The 24,729-nt window shown below is 43.0% G+C and overlaps 1 protein-coding gene across 1 annotated transcript; it reads left to right on the top strand.

The window, feature by feature from the left end:
• Positions 1 to 382: 382 nt before the first annotated feature.
• Positions 383 to 23,746, top strand: stk17a (serine/threonine kinase 17a). The gene is made up of 7 exons (XM_028967044.1): positions 383 to 785; positions 11,365 to 11,577; positions 19,798 to 19,942; positions 20,471 to 20,597; positions 20,913 to 20,961; positions 21,325 to 21,504; positions 23,090 to 23,746. The coding sequence occupies exons 1-7, from the start codon at positions 613 to 615 to the stop codon at positions 23,415 to 23,417; spliced, it is 1,215 nt and encodes a 404-aa protein (XP_028822877.1). The 5' UTR covers positions 383 to 612; the 3' UTR covers positions 23,418 to 23,746.
• The last annotated feature ends 983 nt before the right edge of the window (positions 23,747 to 24,729 follow it).

Raw genomic sequence — 24,729 nt, 5'->3', positions numbered from 1 at the left:
AACAGTTATCTGATGGGCCCAGGGTCTTGTCAATCAACAGAATTAGCTCAGAAAAGGTCCAGTGCACAGTTTCCCTGGTTGTAAGATGAGGAGAGATCATTTCTTTAAATATTTTTGTAATTTAGCATAAATGCATAGAAGAAGAGTTATTGGTTGTGCTAGATAAAGGTATATAGCTTGCTTCCTGGGCCCGTCAACCACCAAACTGTTAAAAAGCTCGTCACAGTGAATGAACTGATTGGTAAAGTTATTTCAGGTTGTAGGCAACCCCCAAAGGCCACAGCGGCCACCTGATTGGCCGACGGGGAGGGTCTGTCAAATCGGCGACTTCTGGTTGGCCGACGGCCCCGTCGACCAAGCGCGTTGGCAGGGTTACAGAAAAGCGAGGCGGCTCGACGCCGGGGCGCGTTATTAGATGGTGAAGTTGTCGCGGCTGCCATGCAGGTGTTTATTCCGGGGTCTCGTCGCTGCTGATGTCCGCAGGCTGCCCGGCGTCGCCAGCTCACTTACTTTTCTGCGAGTTTCTGCTCAGGGTTCAGTTGACGGAAGCGAGCGACCGGAGGCCGGTGGAGCGAGTTAGTCAGCCCGCCGAGAGCGCCTCGAACGGCCGTCATGATTCCCGAATGCCGCCGGGCCGCCGAGTCGAGGAGCCGGACGCGGTGCCACGGGCAGCCCGGCGACTTCCAGCAGAACCGCGCCGGACTCCTCTCCGACATCCGGACCGCCGTCCGGACCGAGGCTTTCACCGACAACTACGACATCATCCCGGGCAAAGAGCTGGGCAGGTGAGGCGTCCGCTGAAGCTCCTCATTTAAACAGTTTACATTCATTTCTAGAAACTTCTTAGCTCTCATTTTTTTCTTCTTAAATTTCATTATCAGTATCATACATTTCTTGAAAATGTAAAAACATTTATGCTGCACGTTTAAAAAGAAAGTTGTAAAATTCATGTTTTTTTTTAAGCGGCATAAAACCTTTTTTTCTGAACTTGAATATCAATAATTGCTCTTTTTATATGTGGTTTTATGAACAAGAAATGCAAGATATTAAGTAAAACTTCTATGAAATTGCAGCTATTGGAATCCTTGTGAGGAGTTTGTGTAGAAATCCTTTATGGCATGTGTCTCTTGTTTATCATAATTCTTATTATACATGTCAGGTTAAAATGATTCAGTCAGCACAGGGCAGGGGCGGCCTAGCGGTTTGGGAAGCGTCCCCGTAATCAGAAGGTTGTCTGTTTGAATCCGCCGAGGTGCCACTGAGCGAAGCACCGTCCATGCACGCTGCTCTCTGGGTGCCTGTCATGGACACATTTTGTTGTCACCGTGTGCTCTGTTGCAATGTTTCACAATGACAATCACGTTCACTTCACTTCATGTACAGTACAGGCCAAAAGTTTGGACACCCCTTCTCATTCAATGTGTTTTCTTTTTTTTTCATGACCATTTACGTTGGTAGATTCTCACTGAAGGCATCAAAACTATGAATGAACACATGTGGAGTTATGTACTTAACAAAAAGTGGAGACCTGACCTCCACAGTCACCGGACCTGAACCCAATCGAGATGGTTTGGGGTGAGCTGGACCGCAGAGTGAAGGCAAAGGGGCCAACAAGTGCTAAACACCTCTGGGAACTCCTTCAAGACTGTTGAAGCTCATCGAGAGAATGCCAAGAGTGTGCAAAGCAGTAATCATTTTGAATTAACTAGAATATAAAACATGTTTTCAGTTATTTCACCTTTTTATTGTTAAGTACATAACTATGAATGAACACGTGGAGTTTTGATGCCTTCAGTAAGAATCTACCAATGGTCAAAATAAAGAAAAAGCGCTGAATGAGAAGGTGTCCAAACTTTTGGCCTGTACTGTATATGGCTTAACTGTCTGTTCAGAACAGATGATGCGTCCTGAGCCGAGAGGCCTGAAGGGGAAGCAGTCTCGTCACTCCAGGCAGGTGTTTGGGCCGGTGTAGTGTAGTTCAGCAACTCCGCCATTTCCACCGTGGCCCGGGGAGACGACAAAGGCGTGGGAAAGTTGCTCGTTCGTTTGATTGCTTCCCCTTTTTGGCCTTTGTGTTTCGAAGAAAGCAAAGCAAACACCTGAGTAATGTTTGCTTCCGAGCGAGTGTGAGATTATTCATCTTGCTGATGTGTTTTAATATCAAAATCGAGTTGCTTTGCACTTGAACTTTGGCAGCAGCCTGTAATGTTCCAGTTGTATGTTAGTGTTTTGCTCACAAGATGCAGATCCGTTAATGTTAGTTTAGTAATCGGAGTATTAACTACAAGGAAATAATGAGGCGGATTGTGTTGCCTTTATGACGTTAGCCGAGGTTTTTGGAACCTCGGGCCATAGTGCACGTGGGAAGATCAGCCCCGCCCCTGGACTCCTGGGGAGCCACGAACTTCTAACAGAACAGTAGCCCAGCTGTATCTGTGCGAATGCGTCTCATCTGCTGGTGAAAATCCTCCAGACCGCAGGCGTCGAGGTCCTCAAAAGGTCTAACCGCCGAGAGGAAGCGGATCCCACGCCGGATAACGCCGAACAGACATTTAATTTTGTCTGCTGACGCTTGGGGACGCTGGCGTGTCCCTTCCTTCTTTTGCATGCTATTTTCTTGCTTTCTTTGTGTTATTGGCCCTCCAGCTCTTGTTCGGTTTCTCCTTCTTTCATCAGAATCCGGTGTTTTGCATCTTTGGCAGTCTGTAGACAGCGGGTAATTTTCTACTCCCAAGGACATCCATGCTGTCCTTGTGGGTGGTACTGGTCTAGTGGGCAACACACTCGCCTTTGAACCAGAAGGCCACAAAGTCTAATGTTTGAACCCCCACCTACCACAGTTGCGTCCCTGAGCAAGACGCTTGACCCTGAGTGTCTCTGGGGGGGAACTGTCCTTGATTTTGCAAGTCGCTCTGGATAAGGGTGTCTGATAACACAGACACAGCATTTACGGCATTTATCTTGAGTTTATGAGTGACGTTCTCAAACACCATTCCTGAACAGGCCCGGCTTCTTAGCAGTTCTTTTTTTTTTTTTTTTTCTTCCTTGAGTATAAATGTATTTTTTCTATAACAATGACTTGATCAAGTGACTGGCATAATGACAGAATATTACTGCTGGTGAAATCTATTTTAATGAATTTGTGTTAAGACACATTTTAGGCTACTTTTGCCATATTATTAATCATATTTAAATTGATTGTGAAATTATAATTTTTTTATACTTTTATTTTCCCCTTAATCCTATTTAATTTATTTGTATAATTATTACTTTAACTATGCACTGACAAAGCAGAGCGGGACATTTCACTGCATGTTGTACTGCTACAACTATACACGTGACTAATAAAAGCTTGAATCTTGGATGTCATGTTGCGTCTCCCCGTGTGGCATATTGAACAGTGCCGGATTGTTTGGGCCAGAGTCTGGCGGCACTGTAATTAATGAACCATCCCATCTTGTGTTAATACTGAGGTAAGCTCTTTTCTCCTGTGACAATAGGCCAATTTGTTGGCTAAGCTGTCTGAACTCCGGTCCACACCAAATGCAGATTTTTCCCTGAGCCACTTTTTTTTTTTTTTCCCTCCAATGTTCATTTTAAATCGTTCCAGTTGGGAGTCCAGCACACGAAAAGCTGGAAGCCGACAGGCCTGTGGGTTGTTGTGTGTGTGTGTGTGTGTGTGTGTGAGAGAGAGAGAGAAATCACTGGTCAACCACACAGCATTCCAGCACTCCAGAACTGAGGAAACACCCTCGTCTGAGAGTCTGTGAGTAGTCATGAGGAAGTGATGTCAAATTCTGAAGCTGCCCTCTCAGCGGTCCATCAAAGTGGCTACTCTGTGGCCTTTAATTACAGAAGGCTGGTCAAATGCAGCCTCTGTCGCCCTGTGAAGTCAGCCCTGTATTTATTGGGCTGGGTGGGCGTGGCTTCCCACCAGTCCGCTAACAAGTCCAAATATTTTCACACATAACTCAAGGCTCAAACCTCAAGGCTAGTACATGAGGTACTGTCTGGAGGTTGGGAACAGGTTGTGTGTGTGTGGGTGTTCTTTCACACACTCATTCCCATCCATATGAAGGGCCCCACTCACTCCCGCATCGCACAGTCACATGTTAAACTTGCCTCCCCCCCCTTTTGTCTCATAAAGAACCCCTGTTCTGGTATTGACAGCCGGAAAGGCCACCATGACATCATCGTCCACTCGGCATGGGGCCACCGCTAGTGGCAACATCTGCTGAGCACCATGGAAACGGGATGAGTTGGTCTCGTTTTGAGGCTGAAAGGGAGTGATGTCAGGAGATTGGGTGGATGGGGAATACGGTCATGCCATACTTCCTCTCTAAATCCGAGGAAATCCAATTAAATCACTTGAAGTTTTTACATTATATCATTGTAACCCATTCCTGAATAAAGGTCAGCATATCTGGGTTTGACTCCTTCATATGTATGATTTAATTGAGCAGGTTTTCAATGTTGCCTTAGTTTTTCCAAGCAGGACAAGGTTATTCAAATTGAAATTGAGAGTAGAATATATGCCTAACAAGTCAGTATCACGAACTCCCTTATATCACAGCCTTCATTTATTTACAGTGTTTTTAGAAAAAAAATTATTTTGTGAACTGTCATCAAAGTCTAAAGCATTCGTGGAATCTCTTGCAGCGAACACTTGTAAATGTTAAGATTTACCACCAGGGAAAGCTAGCCATGGTTTTTGGATATTTTTTTACAGTAATGTCATGGTGTACCCAGTCTCTTTGTCACTGTGCCTTATTGTATACAATACAGTGTCATTTGACCACCTGTTGCTTAGGAAGAGTTCACCAAGAACTATTTCATCTTGGAGGCTAAATCTATAGTCTCTCAGCAAGATAAAGTAGAAGAGATGTGGAATGAACTCAGTAATACACCCACAAAATCACTTGGAGGTCAAAGCAGTTCGGTTCCCTCAGCCACACGTGCTTGATCTCCATCTTGCAGTGGGTTAAATCAGTCGGCACAATCTCACATCTTCCGAGGTGTGCACAAGCACAATGCAGCCAAGATGGACCAGAATGAGCCGTTTGTCCCTCACCACAAGGCCATGGCCAGTAAGCTCCATCACGATTGTTTGCGATTACCACCGTGTAACAGAGTGTGAACGGTGATGAAAGGCCACAGTGCGGATTGGGTGGGGGATGAGGTAGTGCTTTTTCCCAAGGCATTTGGGAAATGTCAACCTCAGGACCGGGTAGACCATGTGGATTTGCTGACCCTTCCTGAGTGGCGAGGTCACGTCACAGTTCATTATTTGCTCATTCCACTCAAAAGTAAACAGGCCTCTGGTGTCAGTCTAGAAGTAAGTAAAACTGCTGTTTTCACTAGGGTAATATTGTGTTAATACTACTGATTGTAAGTTGCTCTGGATAAGGGTGTCTGATAAATGCCAGAAATCTAAATGTAAACTCACTTTGAACTGTTTCAGTAACTGCATTGCTTCTGCCACTTAAACAGTTAAACATCACCTGAGACGTCTGAAGATCTGTGGTGAAAATATGATTTCAAACAGCAGAAATGATGGAACATGCTTAAGTCTTAAAATTATTTCCTAATCCATTAATACTGTAGCGCAGTGTTATGTTGTGGTAACAATCAATCAAAAATGAAGCAAAATCGGATTTTTACAGCATTATAATCAGACTGTTAAGACAAAAGATTTCATTTAGAAAATGTTGTACCTGCTTAATAATTTCCTACGAAACTGAAGTGATTAGTCTCAGTCATAACTACAACTAGGCATAATCCATGAAGGGTGAACTCTGACCTCATATGATTTTAAGATTGATTAATTGGGCATGTATACCATCTGCATTGGCTGCCCTCCTAATGTTTTACAGTGAACCGTGTAAAAGTGAATTGGATTCAGTGTTCAACCTGGAGTTTGTTTGATTAGCATCTTCCTGATTTTGACGGTTATTTGTATCTCATTGCAGTTGCAGTTGATTATTAGCCTGGGTGTGCTAGCTCTCATGGTGACTCCGTTAGCACTGCTCTGCTCGAACATTCGCTGGCGCTGGCGTTATTTTTATTTATTAATGTATTTTTGCCGGTAGTGTTTTTTGGACAGACAGCTGCTCAGGCCCCTCGCTCATCCTTGTAAAACCAGTCTTTCTGTACGCTAGTTAAAAAGAAAAGTTGAGCGCTTTTGCAGACATGCTGAAGTGCACTCGTGAGAGCTGCTCAGAGCAGAGCAGACGTCTACCACCGAAGTGGCCCAGTGTCACTTGGTCTTCTTTTGAAGATGCCAAGATGTCAATTTCCAAAAGTTTGACTTATTTTCCCTGATTAGTGATGGTGATGATCCTATCCGTCCCATTTCCCCTCTGCCCCGTGTAGCCATGATTAGACCTGGTCACGCAGGTTTTGATCTAAAAGATGAGTTTAGCTTGTCTGGTGGTTAATACAGCCTTCCAGTTAACCTCTCTAAGAGGTTGTGGTCATTTTTAATATAGAGGTCAGAGTGTGGCTGTGCTGGGCCTGGACCTGCAGCAGATCGCTAATACCGTTAGCTGAGCGAGTCAATCTGTCACCAGCTTCATCTTAGCATTTGCTCATATGGTACATTCTCAATAAAGGATGCCGAGAATATTTCAAATTCCTTTTCTTTTTAAGCCACAGCTTTTAATTTAAGCATGCAGGTGCAAACTGTATTTGCTGTCCTGTTTCAAGGGGATTTCTTACCTGTCAACTCAACAGAGGGGCAAGGTGACCTTTTTTTATGTCTTCTTGTAAACACTCAAACAGCATTGTCACATCAGATTGGGGTTCTGTGAAATTAAACACACATTTCTTCACAATGATAATAAAATTAAGGGATCAGTAAAAGCCGAACAGTGGATGCAGTTAGTGTTTCTCAGAACACCTCTGCAACATCTAAACTCATCCATCACTTTTTTTTCCACATTTTACAGCCTTAAGGCCTACATAATTTTTCTTCAGTATTCTATAAACCACCCCTCATAATGTCTACATGAAAAAAAATTACTTGAGGGTTTGTCAAATTTATAAAAAAAAATTACCAAGAACTTGGTCACTCTGTTAGAGCTCTAGAGGTCCTCTTTGGACAGAGGAGAACCTTCTAGAAGGACAACCATCTCTGCAGCAAAATCCCAATCAGACCTGTATGGTAGAGTGGCCAGAGTGGAAGCCACTTCTTAGTAAAAAGCACATGTGAGTTTGACAAAAGGCACCTGAAAGACTCTCAGACTGGTCTTTTGTGTGAATGCAACAAGTCATATTTGACTCACCAGGCCAATACCATCCATACAGTGAAGCATGGTGGTGGCAGCATCATGCTCTGGTGATTGGGAGACTAGTCAGATTAGAGGGAAAGATGACTGCAGCAACGTACAGAGACATTGTGGATGAAGACCTGCTCCAGAGCGCTCTTGAACTCAGACTGGTGCGACGGTTCATCTTTTAGCAGCACACAACCAAGATATCAAAGAAGTGGCTTATTAAAAAGCAAAGGCTGTGAATACTTGTTTTTTTATTTTTTAATATATTTGCCAAAATCTCAAGTAAACGTATTATGAGGTGTATTATATAGAAATTAATAAGGCTGTAACATAACAAAATGTGGAAAAAGTGATGCGCTGTGAATACTTTCCGGATGCACTGTATGTAGAAGAACTGGTGGTTTGGGTCTCCCAACCCTGTAAACAAATGAATTGTCTCTACAGATGGATAACAATATTGCATTTCTAAACACATGTACTTATATAAATAATGTGAGAACTCTTGACTTTGACCTCTCTGGGTCCACTGGGGCTGCACACATGAAGGGCGTCTCTTTAAGGGTGTCATCTGAGGGGACTCCACAAGCTCAGTAAATGTGCTGACACAAGTGTGGGAAGGGATGTGGAAGAGACCAGTGGCACAAGCAATCATTATAGAACCACACAATATTTACGGTGAAGTGGTGTAGTTCCATAATTCTGAACTATGGAAGCGGTGATGGACCAATCATATCACAATAACAGTGTTTTGGATCAGTTTTCTGAGATGTGTGTGTGAAATTTGAAACCCGGGCGCCCATTCATGTTGCACTGAGCCACAGAAACAAACCTGAGAAATTCCGGGTATTTTCTTCTAAGCTTAATTCTGCATGCTGTGAGAAGGTTTGGCATGCCGATGCTGCAGCCTGGCTTTGAGCTAGTTAGCACCACCACCCAGAGGGGCAGCTTTTGTGTAAGGAGATTTGAGGATTTCCTTTTGGCCCGAGGTCTGAAGAAGCTGGTGCCGAATAGTAGGAGCCAGATTAGCGTCACGTCTATCCTGGAGGTATGAAGGAATGGCATCGGTGACAGTCCACGAAAGCTTATTAGCCTGGCAGAGTAACTTTCACGGACTGCTCCAAAGGTGACATGGCGTGTTTGAAACACGGTCAACTCAAATGAAAGTCTGTGTGATGAATGTCTGCCTCTTGTAGGTCATAAGGCCCTGAGCTGGCTCTTTATGAGGGGTCATTTTTTCTAAATGAAAGCACAACGGCTAACCAGATGTTTGAATGGTGCGGGTCCATTGTCAATGCTGGTGGTGTCCGCTGGAGAGGATCCTGGATGTTTGAGTGAGGGCCACCTCCCAGAAGACCCAGAAACCGTCCAAGGATGAACATGGAAGCTGATTGCCTGTGGTCTCCAACTCGACCAGCTTCCATTTATCTCCATTGCCAATGCATCATGTTTAAGTGATTGGCTGGCCTGGTATGTCTTTCTGATCCCGGCAGAGATCAACAAGCTGTGCCATCTGTTCAATGGGAGTGAGAGGTAATCATCGTCCTAATAGGATTGTGTGATTTTGGCGGTATCCACGGCAGGGCATTCTGTGTCGCACCCCTTCACTCGTCAGTCAAGGACACAAACCTGGAGGAAAACATCAGATCGACGCATTGATTTTGATTTATTTTGTTTTTCATGGCAAAAACACAAGGGTTTTTATTTTGACTCTGAACCAAACCATATGGGTTAAAATTCTCCAACCAAAGTAAACTTTGCAAATTGAAACGGTCATTAAGCGCTCGCTCATTTGAGGCTTGCATGAACCAAAAATGTTTGTTTATAGTAAATGTGAGAGGAGGAGGAGGAGTGGGTGAAATAGGCAGAATGTGCAGTTTGGGGCGTTTTCCTAATTCCAAACCCATGACCCTAATCACACATTGAAACTGCGGCTTTTTGCGGGTTTGGTGTGTTTTGTTTCTTTTAGTAACTAGCCCCTTTCTTTCTTTAAATTTATTTATTTTTGCTCTTGTTTTTTTATTTTTCACTTTTGTCCTTGTACTGGAATCGGACTGGTTTACTCCGCTCTCTGAAGCCAAGTCTGTCATTATGTGCAAAATGGTAAAAAGCGGAGATTATGGCCCTCCTGCCGCTGAGATGCCGGAGCATATGCTGTCCTACTCAGTGGCCAGACTTACCACTTCCTAACACTGCTTTAGTATTAAGGGTTACGTATGCAAATGCAGGATTCTATACAATATAGAATATATACATGGAATATAGTAAACCAGTGAATATATTGTCATTGTTTTCTCAGTATTTTTGATGTTTGTGACATATATGGCATATAGGGGGAATAAATGGCATTTGTGAATGGCCAGTTCAGGACACCTACTGAAGTCCCCTTCACTGGGACCCAGAGTCTTTCAGCACCTCGGCAGGCTCTTCTCAGATGGTAAATCTTTTATGGCTTCTCTTGGCACAGGCTTTTTTTTTTTTTTTTTCTTTTCTCTATAACGCTGCGGTTAATTCTCGAAATGCCTCACTGGTGCTTTCGTTTTTTGATCTTGCTGGATTCGTTTCCTCTACATTTAGGAAGTCAAATGATTGTTTTTTTTTTTTTGTTTTTTTTTATTGAAAATGAAATCTATCAAATTGCATGATTTTAAAGCATTGCTTTAAAAATGAGAATCAGCTTCAGATGTTTAATTTTAGGCCATCTGAATTTGTATTCTGAAAGTTTGACTACGCAACGTTAAACTTTTTTTTTTTTCCACCTGTCTTCTCACCTTGCATAGACAGAATTATTCCCCATTAATTACACAGCTGGCTTTTTACCGTTTTTAATATGGGTCATGGTCTGTTTATGCAGTCATTTAGCCATACAATTTTACATAGCGTATAGAGTCATGTTTTGATTTAATAGCAGAAATTCTGCTTAAAACCACTAGAGATTTGCACCTTTTAAGACCTTTTATTTAAATGGGGTCACACTTCACAAAGAGCAACCGCTTGTGTGAATTGAGTGGACGCAAGTGTGCGGATGACTTCACCCCGTAGTTATGCTGCTGCTGCTGGACAAAAGAGGATGTTCTGCCCCAGTGATAACAAGCAAAACACTCCCCAGTTCCCCCCTGCCCCTGCTGTCCCTAAACACATTAGCTCAAGTCTCTGCTCTCCAACCGGATCAAAAGAAATCTGAACGCATCTGTCTTGTCTGCCTCCCATTCAAGCTTTTCATGTATTACTGCGTTACATGGCATAATCACAATGGATTTAAGTCAGCAATGAGTCTTAAACTCTCAATTAAAGCAACAGTAAGGGATGGAACATGAATGAACCTTCAGAACAATATTAAGAATCTGGTTCTGTTTCTTTTAAAGGTCCCCCACATTATTATTATAATTTTTTTTTTTATATCTGTCTTTGTCATCCCCAAAAACTGACTCTGAATTCTCTTTCTGAAATTACAGCCACTTGTATCCAGTTTCGGTGTCTGTAGCTTTTAAATGCTAATGAGGAGAGAGGCGGGACGAGGAGGAGAGCGGCCTATAGAAGTTGAGAGAGCATTTGCAGAAAGAACCATCAACACCATTCACCAACCACAATGTTTGGTGCAGACAGGAAGTCTTGTCTGTGTTTTTTCCAAAAATCAAATCAACCCACTAGTTCTTCAGAGTCATGCGTGACCGAAGTAAAAAAAAATATATATATATATTATTTGTGCTCATTTTTACATTCAATAACCAAACAACTGCAATGCTTCACGTTTTCAAGCCATGACTGTTTGTGGAGATAATGTTTTTGGGAAGGGATGGCAAATTCTTTGGGTGGAAAAGCATGAGACGCCAAGGTAGCCTTTCCCATTTATGATGACAAATTGACATTTCAGATCCGACTGAGCTGCCGCTCTCTGAACATTGAAGCAGAATAACCAAAGCGCTCTCTAGTGCAGGGCCACAGACAGGCTAGGGGAACTCATATTAATGTTAAGTAAAAGTGACATTTTCATAATAGGGGAGGTTTTAATGCCAAAAAAGTGTCTTTGAACAGTATTTAATGCATTGTGGCCGTGATGCATTTTTTTATAACGAGGTTCTCTTCTCTTCAGGGGCAAGTTTGCGGTGGTGAGGAAGTGCGTGGAGAAAAGCTCGGGGAGAGAGTACGCCGCCAAGTTTATGAGGAAGCGGAGGAAGGGCCAGGACTGCAGGCTAGAGATCGTCCACGAGATCGCCGTGCTGGAACTCGCCACGGCCAGCCCTCGCGTCATCAACCTGCATGAGGTGTACGAGATGGCCAGCGAGATGGTGCTGGTGCTGGAGTTGTAAGCTCTTCTTATTCAAAGATTCTCATTGCCTAAATTTCAAACCACTCTGTTGGGTGTGGAGAGCAGGTCAAACTTCATGCTGACCCTGATGAATCAGTCATTTAAAAGTCTGAATCATTGTTTCTCTCCGAGACGGGAAAATGGTTGTACAGGGTGGTGGGCGGACTGGTTTGGAGTTTCTGAGCAGGATCATGGACCGTTTGTGTGTCCTGGGGATCGATGGATTGGGTTTTGCTTAGCTGACCTGCAACATTGAACTCTAAGCCTTGTTTAGGCTGTGGGGGCGGGATCCTGCGGGATTTCAGGAATTCGAAGAATGGGGGATTCCACAAACACTGAGGTTCTTCTTTTTTGCTTTCACTGCATTACATACATAATGCGTGTATGTAATGTGGTGTGATTATGACAACATAATATGCACGAAATGCGTTTAAAATATGACTGCTAAAGTGATCCCAGTGACTGCAAGCAAACAAACATCTATTAGAGGTCTGTGACCTGACCCCCAACCCTGTTGACCCTGACAATATTTAAGGTTTTGGGTCAGACATGGGTCAATTTATAAAATTATTAATTTTTTTTTTTTTTTTTACTTTTTCCACTTTCCAGCCCACCCAACCCTGCACCCTGCCCTCATGACATTGGATTGAAGAGATGATCTATCTTTAAACTATAGATTTTTTGTGTTTTGGAAAAAAAATGTCCACTCTAAAGATCTTTCTAGTTCCAAGAGGTAAAATCAAGCCCTGATGTACTGCAGTGACCTGGTTCAAATGTGTGGCTCCCATCTGCTTTTGGTTGCATAGTGTTTTGGTTTGTTGTGTCCACTGGGAAGGGAGGGGTCAGGAGAGGTGTTTTTTAATCTGACCTCACATTACACAGAAGAGGCCAGACTGGGCTGTTTACGGAGCAGAAGAGATTTTTCCACAATTCTGAAATAAAAGGGCAGACTGTGCGAGTCGCGCGCACAAAGATGGAATTATTTCAGCCCAGTCCCTTTCTCGTGCAACTTCCCAACGGCCGTCTTCAAGGCCGCCCTGTTTCCATGCCAGCGAGGCGTTGATTGGGTCGGGGCAATTTGAATGGTCTTTGCTCAGAATGGGGTCTCTCCCTCGCTCTCATTTCCTTTCACCCAGCAGTGAATGGCATGTGCTGACTGGGATTGAGTTCAAGTCCATCATCGTCCACCCCTTCCCCCTCCCACCCAAGGGCAGCTGGCTGTGTGAAGTGGCACAGATATTGACCCGCTGCTGGGCTGATGGCATGCCATCAAACCAACATGAGCCGCAGCGGAAAGCCTCAGCAGATTTAAACATACTTAACCGTGTTTTCATCTGTGGAGTTTGCCTTTTGGTTTTAAATGCTTTAGCATGCTGGACTGAAGTATCAGGTTAATGGACCAGTCTTGAACTTGGGTTTCAAATGTGTTGTTGTTTAAAGTTTAAACCTTTACAAGTAATGAAATGAATCAGAATACCCTGAAAAACATACAAATTGGCAAGTGCTTTTACATCAACACGTGACTTGTGGGTCCAGTAGTGTTGGGAATCCTGAGGTGCCACTGAGCAAAGCACCGTCCCCACACACTGCTCCCCAGGCGCCTGTTATGGCTGCCCACTGCTTACTAAGGGTGCTGGGTAAAATGCAGAGGACAAATTTCACTATGTGCACCATAAGCTGTGCTGCTGTGTATCAAAAGTGACAATCACTTCACTTTACTTTAACTGTTCTGCAGAGTAGTGATTTATATTAGAATCAACAATCATGATGTGCAGTCTTATATAAAAGTTTAATTTTTCAGTTTTAAAAAATGTTCACTTTTTGTACACTGTTTTTAAATAATCAAAATTACCTTTGTTAGGTGTGGTTTCCATCAGGTTCAATACTATGTAAAGGGTTTTTTTACACTGGGGAATAACTCTTTCCAGTTATCTGCAGACCTTTTATTTGCCAGTGAGCACCACCTTTACTTCTCTTTTTAAAAGGAAACCTGACCAAATTCTAGTAATCGATTATCTAGTCTGCCAGTAAAATAAGGTGTTAAGCCCTATGCTGACACACTAAAATTTGCAGGGTGTGTAGTTAGTAGTTAAGACTATAGGATTTAAATGTTAGACCATTAAAAAAGGGGTGGCCTGAAAGAAGAACGTCGGGGTTTTGTTTAAATCGATGTGCAGGCGTTGTTCAGGTAATTCACAATCCTATCCTCAGAGCAGCTGCATTAATTGGTGGGCGCCCTTGACTCGAGGATCTTTGTGACAAATTGCATGTGGAGCACAGGTGGCTTCAGTTGCACCCGTGTCACCTTCACTGACATGTAAAACAGGGCTTAGGATGTGCAACCATATGGACGTGTCACTTAGCAGATATTTGGGTCAGTGCCTGCTTGAATTGGGCCAAACATGAAACACATCCACCCTTTCGTTGCCAGATCAGTGGTTGTATTTTTCAGCGCATTCCTGTGAATTTGTGTAATTGTATTTTCAGCTGGTCTATACAGTAAATATGTTTATTTATTCATTCAATTGTTTTGGTTTTATGCCTTGTGATCATTCTGGGTGGGGGTTCATACCCTTTTGTCTGTGAATATTCTCAGTCGTCCAGGTGAACTTGTCTGAAAGTTGAGTCATGGCAACTGGACTTTTTTCTTTAAGGTAGAGACATTTCATTCTGCATCCACAGAACTTTGTTCATCAGATTGACTGACTCAACTTTGACTATTTAAGGACAGTCATTTTGGTGAAACACAACATTAGCCATTGTGTGGAAAAAGAAAAAATGTCTAATTCAATTTTTTTTTCTTTCTTTAGACTGTTTGCATCTAGTTCTGTCCCACAGTTTTAATTCCAAAAGACTGTGTGAACCTATTTCTTTTGAAGACCAATGGTCCTCTGTCCACCTGTCAAAGTCTATCACTCTGTTAAGAATATTAGATAGTTTCATTATGTAGCACAGTACTGACCAGCAAATCATTGAAATTGTAGTTTAAAGGTGTTGCACAAGATCGGTCAACAAAAACTTGCTGCAAGTGACCAGTACAATCCAAGCATGGTGTCCAGGTGGCACCAGATGCAGTCCGGTCCAGTTCTCATCACTGATGCACTGACTGCCTGCTGATTTCTGCACAAATCTCCATCTGCCTCAGCCACGCCAAGACCCCGAGGGGCAGTCAGACAGGGTCATTAGGGAGATAATTGACTGTCTCTACAGATTAACATTACAGGCTAAGGCCAAGGGCACTTATTGGTATAAAGGAGCCGATTTAGATCACGTCCTGCAGTGATGCTTTGAAGCGACTCTTTTAACCTTTTCTCATAGATTGGGTGACTCAAATGGTGCCCCATTTTCTTAACACTATTATCACCTTGAAGGTTGTGAGTGTCCCTCAAGATAGTCCATGCTGTTCCACTGAATGGTAATTGACACTGATGCACTTTTGGTTCTCTTCCAATCTTCGTGTTGAAAGTATAGTCCAAGGCTAGCCACCTTCAAAATAGGGCTGGAATAAGAGCTTTTTATTTGTAGAAGCTGGTAGACGAATTAAACAGTACAACACGGCCATTTTTTACTTACTGCCTAGTGAAAACGTGGCTGCTCTTACTCTCTGGAAACACTTAGTGGAGGCGGCGCCTAACCGCCCACCTACACTAAACTGTGTTTAACCCCCACATAATATACATCTCAACATGCGACACTGAACTATTTACATCCAACCCGCTCATTTCCTTTCTTTTCTCCGAAGTGAAAGCTGATCATATTTACATTGACTTTTGTGTTGCTGAACACTGTATTGCCTTTTTTTATGTTTATGTCTGATATGTATGCATCTGGTGCTGGCCAGGCCCATCTAACAAATCAAGTCAACGTTGCCCCTGACCTTAAGTTTGCCCACCCCTGCCATAGACTGGTCCAAATATTTGTCAGACTGCAGCTTTAACCTCAACAATGCAAGTTATGTTTTTGATGGTATTACAAGTTATATTCCCTTTAATTCTTTACTGAAATATACAAGCAATGAGCCTGGGAATCTGCAACACTCCACTGTCGTTCTTGTATTGAGGCTGCAGAGTGCAATTTGGTGAGAGGATGCGGCTTTTCATCCTGCTCTGTATGGTTTTAGACCAAATGAACAGTAGCACATAAACCAGACAAAACACAGGCCACAAAAGAGAGCATGCTGGCTTTGTCTGTTGCATGTGTTTTGGATGCTTGCCGTCTCAGAGTGGCTGCTGTGTCTATCTATACGTGTGTAATCTTCAAATATCCCTTTAATTGTGCTGTTGCGTGCCGCTAAATCTCCGAGCCCATTCCAGACCTCCTGTTTTTCCTTCTGATCCTCCCCAGAAGAATCTTCACTTGACTGCGAGAGAATGAAATTTTAATAAAGAAAGGACTGATATGATCCCCGTCAACGATTGGCTCTGTCAGCACTATTCATCAAGCATAATGGAGCCATTTTGTGGAGCTAAAAGGAAGTAGAGCGGAATGGATCTCTCTTTAAGAGGATCCAGCTCGCCAACTTGAGTGGCAGAGGAGGAGGGTGGGGGGGTTGATGAAAAAGAATGCTTGTCATTTTTCATAGGCTGATTGGTATTTTAGGGCACTGGAGCAACTCTGGGTCGGTGGGGGGTGGAATTCGGTTTTGGATGAGGGTCAAGCTGAAGCGGGAATGGGGTTTAAGGGTTTGTGGAAAATTGCCTCGCTGCCTTGCGGTCAACAGCTGGGAGTTCACAGTGTCAGCGCGCTGCTAACCGGCACGTGAGCGGCCGGACCGTGGCCGGCAGCCGATGGGGGAGGAGCCCCAACTGGACCATGGGAGTGGGCTTTTGATTCTGAAGCCTCCAGAGCTGCAAGGATTGCCTGAATCCTAGCTGCTAATTCCCCTATAGGGCCTGACCCGTTGTCCCTGTTTCACTCGCTTCTCTGCGGTTTTTCCATCTGTTCGTCAGAACTCTGAAATCTGACTTGTCATTTGGGAGGGTCAAACATGGATCAATCCCCATCCAACATCCTCGGATTGATTTTAATGAATCCTCCAGCATGAGGAGCCAGGCTTTACAAGAACTCTTTCAGCCCTCGAAATGTCCTTGAGAACAGTGGGGTTTTGTTGCACCACTGCTGAGCGGTAAGCAAGACTCACTTAACCCAATTTGCATATTGTTTTCTATATTTCAGTATTACGCATCACACCAAATCTGCATAATTAGGACCTTCTTAAGTCTTACGTTAAGGACCATCAGAAGTACCTTCTTACTTTGGTGAAGGGTTATCAGGTTGAGTAGGAAAGAAGTCAGGCAACGTCCTGTCCTGTGCGGTGCCACTTTTAGGTCATATTTGTGTTTTTTTTTTTTTTTTTTTTTTACACATATATTTTACACTGCTCAAAAACATAAAGGGAATACAAAATAAGACATCCCAGAATTGAATGAAAAATTCTGTTATTTACATAGTTCAATGTCCTTAATCCAAGTCAAAATGAGGCTCAGTAGTGTACGTGACCTCCATGTGCCGCGTACCTCCCCACAACGCCTGGGCATGCTCCTGATGTGGTGGTGGATGGTCTCCTGAGCAATCTCCTCCCAGACCTGTACTGAAGCAGCGAGATACGATGTCTTAGACATGCTCAATTGGATTCAGGTCTGGGAAAGGGTGGTCCAGTCCATAGCATCTATGCCTTTGTCGTGCAGGAACTGCTGACATTCCAGCCACACGAGGTCTAGCATTGTCTTGCATTACAGGGCCAACCGCAGCAGTGTACGGTCTCACAAGGCGTCTGAGGAAGTCATCTCTGTACCTAATGGCAGTCAGGCTACCTCTGGCTGTGCAGCCCCCCAAAGAAATGCTACCCCACACCATTACTGACCTACCCACGAATTTGCCGATCTTTGTGTTCTCTGGCAAAAGTCAAACATGCTGCACGGTGTCTGGCCGTTAGCACAACCCGCAGATATGGACGTTGGGCCCTCATACCACCCTCATGTTTCTGGCTGTTTGAGCAGACACTTGCACATTTGTGGCCTGCTGGAGGTCGTATTGCATGCCTCTGGCAGTTCTCCTCCTGTTCCTCCTTGAATAAAGGTGGAGGTTGCGATCCTGCTGCTGGGTTGTCGTCCCCTGGCCTCCTCCACATCTCCTGATGTACTGTCCTGTCTCCTGGTAGCACCTCCATGCTCTGGACACTACGCTGACACACACAGCAAGCCTTCTTGCCACAGCTCGCACTGATGAGCCATCCTGGATGAGCTGAACTTCCTGAGCCACGTGTGGGTTGTAGACTCATTCTAATGCTACCACTAGAGTGAAAGCACCGACAGCATTCAAAAGTGGCCAGAACATCAGCCAGAAAGTATAGGAACTGAGAAGTGGTCTGCAGAACCGCGCCTCTATCGGGGACGTCTTGCTAATTGCCAGTTATTTCCACCTGATGTCTATTCCATTTGCACAACAGCGTGTGAAATTGTCAGTGTTCCTATGTGGAGCTCCAATGATTTACGAGTGATTCCTGTTTGTATGTACAGAAATAAGGAACGAGCCCAGTACCGGGATATAATTACCAGCTCTGAAAGCACCCAGAAACAAAGACACATGTATTTTCCTCTTGCCAGAGGGTCTGGTCCAGGCCACAAGCGGCAGAATCCTCCGCTGCTCCTCTGTTTTGTAAACTCGGTACCGCGTCTTGTAGCACCAGATGTTCCACACGCAAGGCTGTCTTCACAGATGAAAGTTTTGTCCTCCTTTTCTCAGGACCAATTCATTTGCACTGCTCCAGACAAGACCTACATTTTACTAAGATACTGACCCCTACTGGACATGAGTGGGGTATCCAAGCTTAATCCTCTTCTGAACCTAAAGGGTTTGTTTACCCTTGCAATCACCTGATTCCCAGTTCTGTGACATAGTGAATAAAATGAACAACCTGAGATCTCATTCCAGTCAAGAATGTAGCACGTCTACTGCAGTCTGGGATGGATTTTTTTTTTTTTTGGCTGCTGCTTTGCACTGCTCAGTTTTTTCTGAATAATCACTGCTTTGACAACGTGTTTTTTTTTTTTTTTTTTGTATTTAGACTGAGCAACAGACAACCGGATTATCAATAGTCTGAGGGAGGAAGCAGTCTCCTGGCCTCGCCCTGTGGACGTGTAATCCCTCACAGACGCAAGTTTACTGCCAAAGCATGGAGTGAAAATAAAATCCATGTGCAGATTAAGAGGGTTACACGCAGTAGGTAGTACCGTAGTAAACAGGTCCACTGTTTACCAGACACAAAGCAGAAATACAGTGGATATGGACATGTTCTGCTCAAAGTTTGTCATGCAAATACTGGAATCAGTTTGTCAGGGCACTGTGGCTTTCAGAATATCAATTTATCCAGGATTTTACTTGAGGAACATACAGTACAGGCCAAAGTGGAGTTATGTACTTAACATAAAAAGGTGAAACAACTGAAAACATGTTTTATATTCTAGTTTCTTCAAAATAGCCACCCTTTGCCATTATGGGGCAGTGGTGGCCTAGCGGTTAAGGAAGTGTAATCAGAAGGTTGCTGGTTCAAATCCCAATCCGCCAAGTTGCCACTGAGGTGCCACTGAGCAAAGCACCGTCCCCACACACTGCACCGTCCCTGCACACACAGTTCTCCACAATGGTTTTAGAATTCAGGCGTAAAATTCTATTTATATGTCATCAGTGCTCCAGACCCTTTGATGGTTTGCTTCCTTGGTAGGAGAAAGAGCTTTACATTTCAGTGTTTCTGAGGTCCGTAAAAAGGTTGATAAGTTATAGTGAAACATTGAGAACAGTCCCATCTGCATGCTCACTACAGTCTTCTGGCTCACACACCTTTGGAGACATTCTCTGATTAAATAAAAGAATCTACTAAGGATAAAGACTTTCAGTCAGTGCTGTTCTTCCTGTCCTGTTTATCTGAGAAGATGGTAAACCGCCCATTCTACTGTCAACTCTCTTCCAACCGGTAGTCTGGCTCACACGGTCTGCTCTAAGGAGATTAATCACAAGACATCTTTGGTTTTAATTTGATGAAGAATTTCCGCCATCTTGTTTTTGGAGGTTTGTGAGAGGTTGCTTATTAGGTCAAGCAGTGTAATGTCCTGCAATAATCATCCAGTAACCATCTGTCAGGGCTTGTGAAAGTGAAGTGATTGTCATTGTGTGGGTTCAGATGAGATGGTCTTTATTTTTTTATTTTTTTATTTACAGTGCTGCAGGAGGGGAGATTTTCAACCAGTGTGTAGCAGAAGGAGACGAAGCCTTCAAAGAGGATGACGTGAAGCGACTGATGAGACAAATCCTGGAGGGAGTGTCCTTCCTGCATAAAAACAGCGTGGTGCACCTCGACCTGAAGGTGTGCAGGATGTATTATAAAATGTTTGTCTTGCGGGGTAATCAAGTTACCCCATTTAGATTTTTATTTTGTGTTAGTTTTGTGTGAACTTTTGCTAATTTTATTGTTTAAATTTTTCGTCCGAGCAATCAGGACCGGCTGTTACAAATATGGACCCCTTGGCAAGATTTAGCGGTGTTGGGAATGTGTTCAGAAAAGAGATTTTTAAGTCACTAGCGATTGATGGCGTCTTTAGCGTTTGCCTATGCCACGGGCCAGCCCTGTGCCCAATCTTAGCTATGAAATGTGAAGCCAGAACAGTGTTCACTTAATATTTCAGACAACTTAATATTACATTCAGTACAAACATTTTATTCTTTAAAATATATTCCAAATCAAGTATTTCTAATAACACATTTTATTAGTCTCTTTGTATTTTATTGCTCAGATTAGAGTTTTTCAGATCAGTCAACGCAGAATACTTTTCTGGTTGAGGAGCAATTTTAATGCATTAAAAAAATTCTGAGTGCTTGACTCCTTTCCTCTCAGCCTCAGAACATCCTCTTGACCAGCGCTGCCCCTCTGGGTAACATAAAAATTGTTGACTTCGGCCTGTCCAGGATGGTCAGCAGCAGTCAGGAGATCCGCGAGATCATGGGGACACCTGAGTATGTGGGTGAGTGACAGAGCTTTGGCTCCTTGAATCTGTCTTGGGCTTGAATTCTTGTGCAATTTGTTTTCCTGCCCCTGTAATTGATAGAATTTTAGGGGAAATATAGGCCATGTAAGTAAAACCAGACTTTCTCCCTGGCTTTCATCTCACCCACATTTCTAATACTGATTGGTACCCAGTATTAGGGATGTCAAGACAATTCAGCTTCAAGGCCTTGGACTGGATCCCAATCAGCTTTTTAACTGGATCTACATGTTCTTGGAATGTTATTTCAACCTACTAACTGAGCTTTTTTTTTTTTTTTTTTTTTTTTTTCAGCACCAGAGATCTTGAATTATGAGCCAATTACCACAGCCACTGATATGTGGTAAGTTGAATGACATTTAAAGTGTTCAGTTTTCCACTTGTTTCTACAGCTTGTGTTTTGTAGCCATCATGTATTTCAAACATAAGATGGTCTTTGTATGCTGCTCACAATTTATAAAGTTCATAATCTTGAATTACAGCATCAGTGAAAGAAAGAGTAACCTTGAGCTAAACTCAAACAGGGACATGCTGATATCAGACCTGCATGCATAACCATGGAGTTTCCATGTTATAAAATGCTGAACAATGGCTACAGTTGAAGGCTGAGACTGAATCAAATCAGTGACCGTATCTTGGATTAGTCTGTATTGATTCATTTTTTGCTTAGTGTGTGAGACCATGACCCTTTACTGTACTCTGTTAGGAGCATTGGTGTGCTGTCCTACGTGATGCTAACTGGCATCTCGCCATTCCTGGGCGATGACAAGCAGGAGACGTTCCTCAACATCTCCCAGGTCAACATCAGCTATGCTGAGGAGGAGCTGCAGCGCTTGGACAAGTCAGCTGTCCACTTCATCAAATCCCTGCTGGTCAAGGAGCCAGAGTGAGAAGTTTTCTTGAACAGTTCTCGTAATTTGGTCAAATTATTAATCAGCAATGATGTAGTTCTCAAGACTAATATTTTGTGGTCTAGTTGGTGACTCTAGTTGGTGTTTGTGTCAGACATAGCGGTCTCGGTGGGAAAACAGCACATCCTCGCAGAACAGTAATTATTTATTATGCCGCTAAATTCAAATGTAGTTAGTCAGATGGCTCAATTTTAAACACGTTACATTGTAACATTTTCTCAACAGACAATATCAGCGCATCAGTCCACACACATCATACACATTGCATCATTGCGAAGTCAGAAAAAGAAATGTCCGTAAAGGCATTTGGTGCATTGGCAAAATAATTTAATTTTTTTGCATGCACGGATTTCTATTGCCCATTTGCACCTGGCTGTATGGCAATTTTGTATAACCAGCTTGGCCGAGACAGCTGGGACAACATCTGCATTCACCAGGCATCTGGATAGAAAGCACCATGAAAAGTAAGATAAATAAGTACAAGACCATTGACAGCTCTGCGCTTCTAGTCTTCAAACTATGAGGAAAATCTGAGAAAGAATGTGGTGCACACATAGTAAGCAAGATTACTACTACCCCATTGAATTTATCCTGTGCACACAAGTGAAGTGATCTTCATTGTGATACAATGAATCACAGCACATGGTGACACAACTAAATGTGTCCTCTGCTTTTACCCATCACCCTTGCTGAGCAGTGGGCAGCCATAAGAGGCGCCTGGGGGGCAGTGTGTGGGGACGGGACCTTGATCAGTGGCACCTTGGCAGTTTGGGATATAACTATTTTCTGTACCCCGGTCTGTGGCTGTTGGTTTAAGGCCATTTCTCTCTTCACTTTGTGGACATCCATCTAGAACCAATGCGTTTTTCCTGGTCCTTGTAACTGTTCCTGGAAGAAGTCAATAACACGATCTAACTCAGTGTGTAGTCCTTCCCTGTAATCAGAAAAAAAGAAAATGGCTGATTAGAATCCCATGTATATGTGCATGAGCAGCAATAATTTCATTGTATGGCATGCAAAAGTGAAAATAAAATGTGATTAGCTAAGTCTGAGTGTATCTTTTTAAGAGTTTTTAGAGATTAAGTTATTTGAAATAATTTGTGCACAGTTCATGGGAGACCTGCATTGTCTTATTAATGTTAATTTGACGAATTTGTTAGAAGGAAATGTATTTATGATCCAAATGTCCAAAGCAAGGGATCATTACAGATCCATATTCATAACTTACCTGAGGCCTCTGTCCCTGATATGAGACTTTTATATGAACTTATTTCTGGTAAATCCCATCTCTTAAATTTTAAATTAAATTTTTTTATAGTAGAGGATTGCTGAGAATATCATTTTTCATCAGGCCTTGTAACTATAATAAATCTGGGACATTTGAAATGAGTCATATGGAAAGAATAATTTACAAGATAACATTTTCATTTGAATTTTTAAAATTCATTGCTCATATTGTTATTATGGGTAGAAATGACAGATGTTTGGTCTTCAGAAAAAGCACAGGGTCATGATCTGAAACGTTCCCTCATATTGTGCTACGTTTGTCTTTAATGGCAGAGAGCGGGCCACCGCAGAAGAGTGTCTGAAGCACCAGTGGCTCCAACCAAAGGGGGTGGAGAACAATAAAGCTGCTCTAGAGGAGGAGCCTGCCGGAGAGTGCATCCTGGAGCCGGTCAGCCCCGGGAACTCTGGCCACGAGGACGAGGCGGATGAAGGCCAGGTTACAGAGGAGCTCATCGTCATGGCAGCCTACACCCTGGGCCAGTGCCGCCAGTCGTCCGACAAAGAGAGCCTTACCCCCGACCAAAAGGCCATTTCCAAACGCTTCAAGTTCGAGGAACCCTTCTCCTCTCTGCAGGAAGTCCCTGGTGAGTTCATTTACTGAGGATACACCTCCAGATGATCAATATGTGGCACTTCACAGAAGAGAGAGCAAGAACTTTTGCTTTTAACCCAGCTTCATGATCTGATGTTCATAAGCCAAACATTTTTCTTTCCATTTTCTTTTAACCTGTTTGTGTTCATGCTGCTCTTACCTCTTCTTCGTGAATTCTTCTGTCTATGGGTGCAGTTTCATCCAGTGCTGCTGTGCCTGATTGAATTGCTCTCAAAACCTTGCTGTGGTACTTTGTTGTTGTTTTTTTTAATAATAAATATAATAAAACCTTGGTGCCATGCTTCCAGCCTGGAGACGTTTTGGGCCATACAGTATGAACCCCCTGTTTTTTTTTTTTTCTATGTTTTCACTTTTTAATTTTTTATTGTTTTTTTTTTTTTTTTTTTTTTTTTGTGTTCAAGAACTTATTTTATGGGAAAGGGGAGGGGTGATTATATGTATATGAAACAGAGATTAATATTGTTTTAAAAGTATGTCTATAACTCTTTAAGCCATTATACACACACTCACACACACCTTTCTGCTCCCTTTACTGAAGTGTCATCAGCAATAGCATAATTTCCTCTTGTGCATAAACACTTTTTCAGAAAAAATGTAGGTAAATCTATTGATTTTGTCTCCTTTTTTTAATGGGGAACAAATTTGAATATGGCTGTTCGGTTACTGTAAATAAAATTTCATCTCTGAAACCCAACCCCAGTGTCTGTGTTCATTTCAACAGCATTGCTCTTTTTGCATTGTTCATCAGAAAAATTGCCTTATCAATATGTGTGAGTATTAATAGGCCCAATTACATGTATAGAAGCATCAGTGGAGATCTTGAACTTCATGACTTTATACTCCACCAGAGGGCAGCATATTCATAAGAAGTTCTCTGTTGCATCAACTGACAATGCAGAATTTTGATGATTAAGCCATTTACTGATGAGAAGGTCACCTCTTGAGACAGCGGCTGCCAGCTTACATTTTACATTTGCGTCATTGATCAAATGGCCTTACCCATTTACGTTTACATTTACAGCGTTTATCAGACATCCTTAACCAGAGCGACTTACAATCAGTAGTTACAGGGACAGTCTCCCCTGGAGACACTCAGGGTTAAGTGTCTTGCTCAGGGACCCAATGGTAGTAAGTGGGGTTTGAACCTGGGTCTTCTGGTTCATAGGCGAGTGTGTTACCCACTAGGCTACTACCACCCCATGCAGAGTGACGTACACTCAGTCCTTCTCAAGTCCTTGTTCTTGACCTTGTTTTCTGCTTTCAATATATCAACTTCAAGATAAAAGGTTATTTTGCAGCC

The sequence above is a fragment of the Denticeps clupeoides genome, chromosome 2 (genome assembly GCF_900700375.1).
Source record: "Denticeps clupeoides chromosome 2, fDenClu1.1, whole genome shotgun sequence".
Classification (NCBI taxonomy): Eukaryota; Metazoa; Chordata; class Actinopteri; order Clupeiformes; family Denticipitidae; genus Denticeps; species Denticeps clupeoides.
Note: the sequence above shows the minus strand (reverse complement) of the source record. Positions and strands in the feature narration are given on the sequence as shown.

What these genes read in the sequence shown, in the direction of transcription:
- stk17a (XM_028967044.1), top strand. Translation starts at nt 613, where the DNA reads ATGATTCCCGAATGCCGCCGGGCCGCCGAGTCGAGGAGCCGGACGCGG. An exon ending in ATGGTGCTGGTGCTGGAGTT is followed by an intron (nt 11,578 to 19,797) that starts GTAAGCTCTTCT and finishes TTTTATTTACAG; the next exon opens with TGCTGCAGGAGGGGAGATTT. An exon ending in GGGGACACCTGAGTATGTGG is followed by an intron (nt 20,598 to 20,912) that starts GTGAGTGACAGA and finishes TTTTTTTTTCAG; the next exon opens with CACCAGAGATCTTGAATTAT.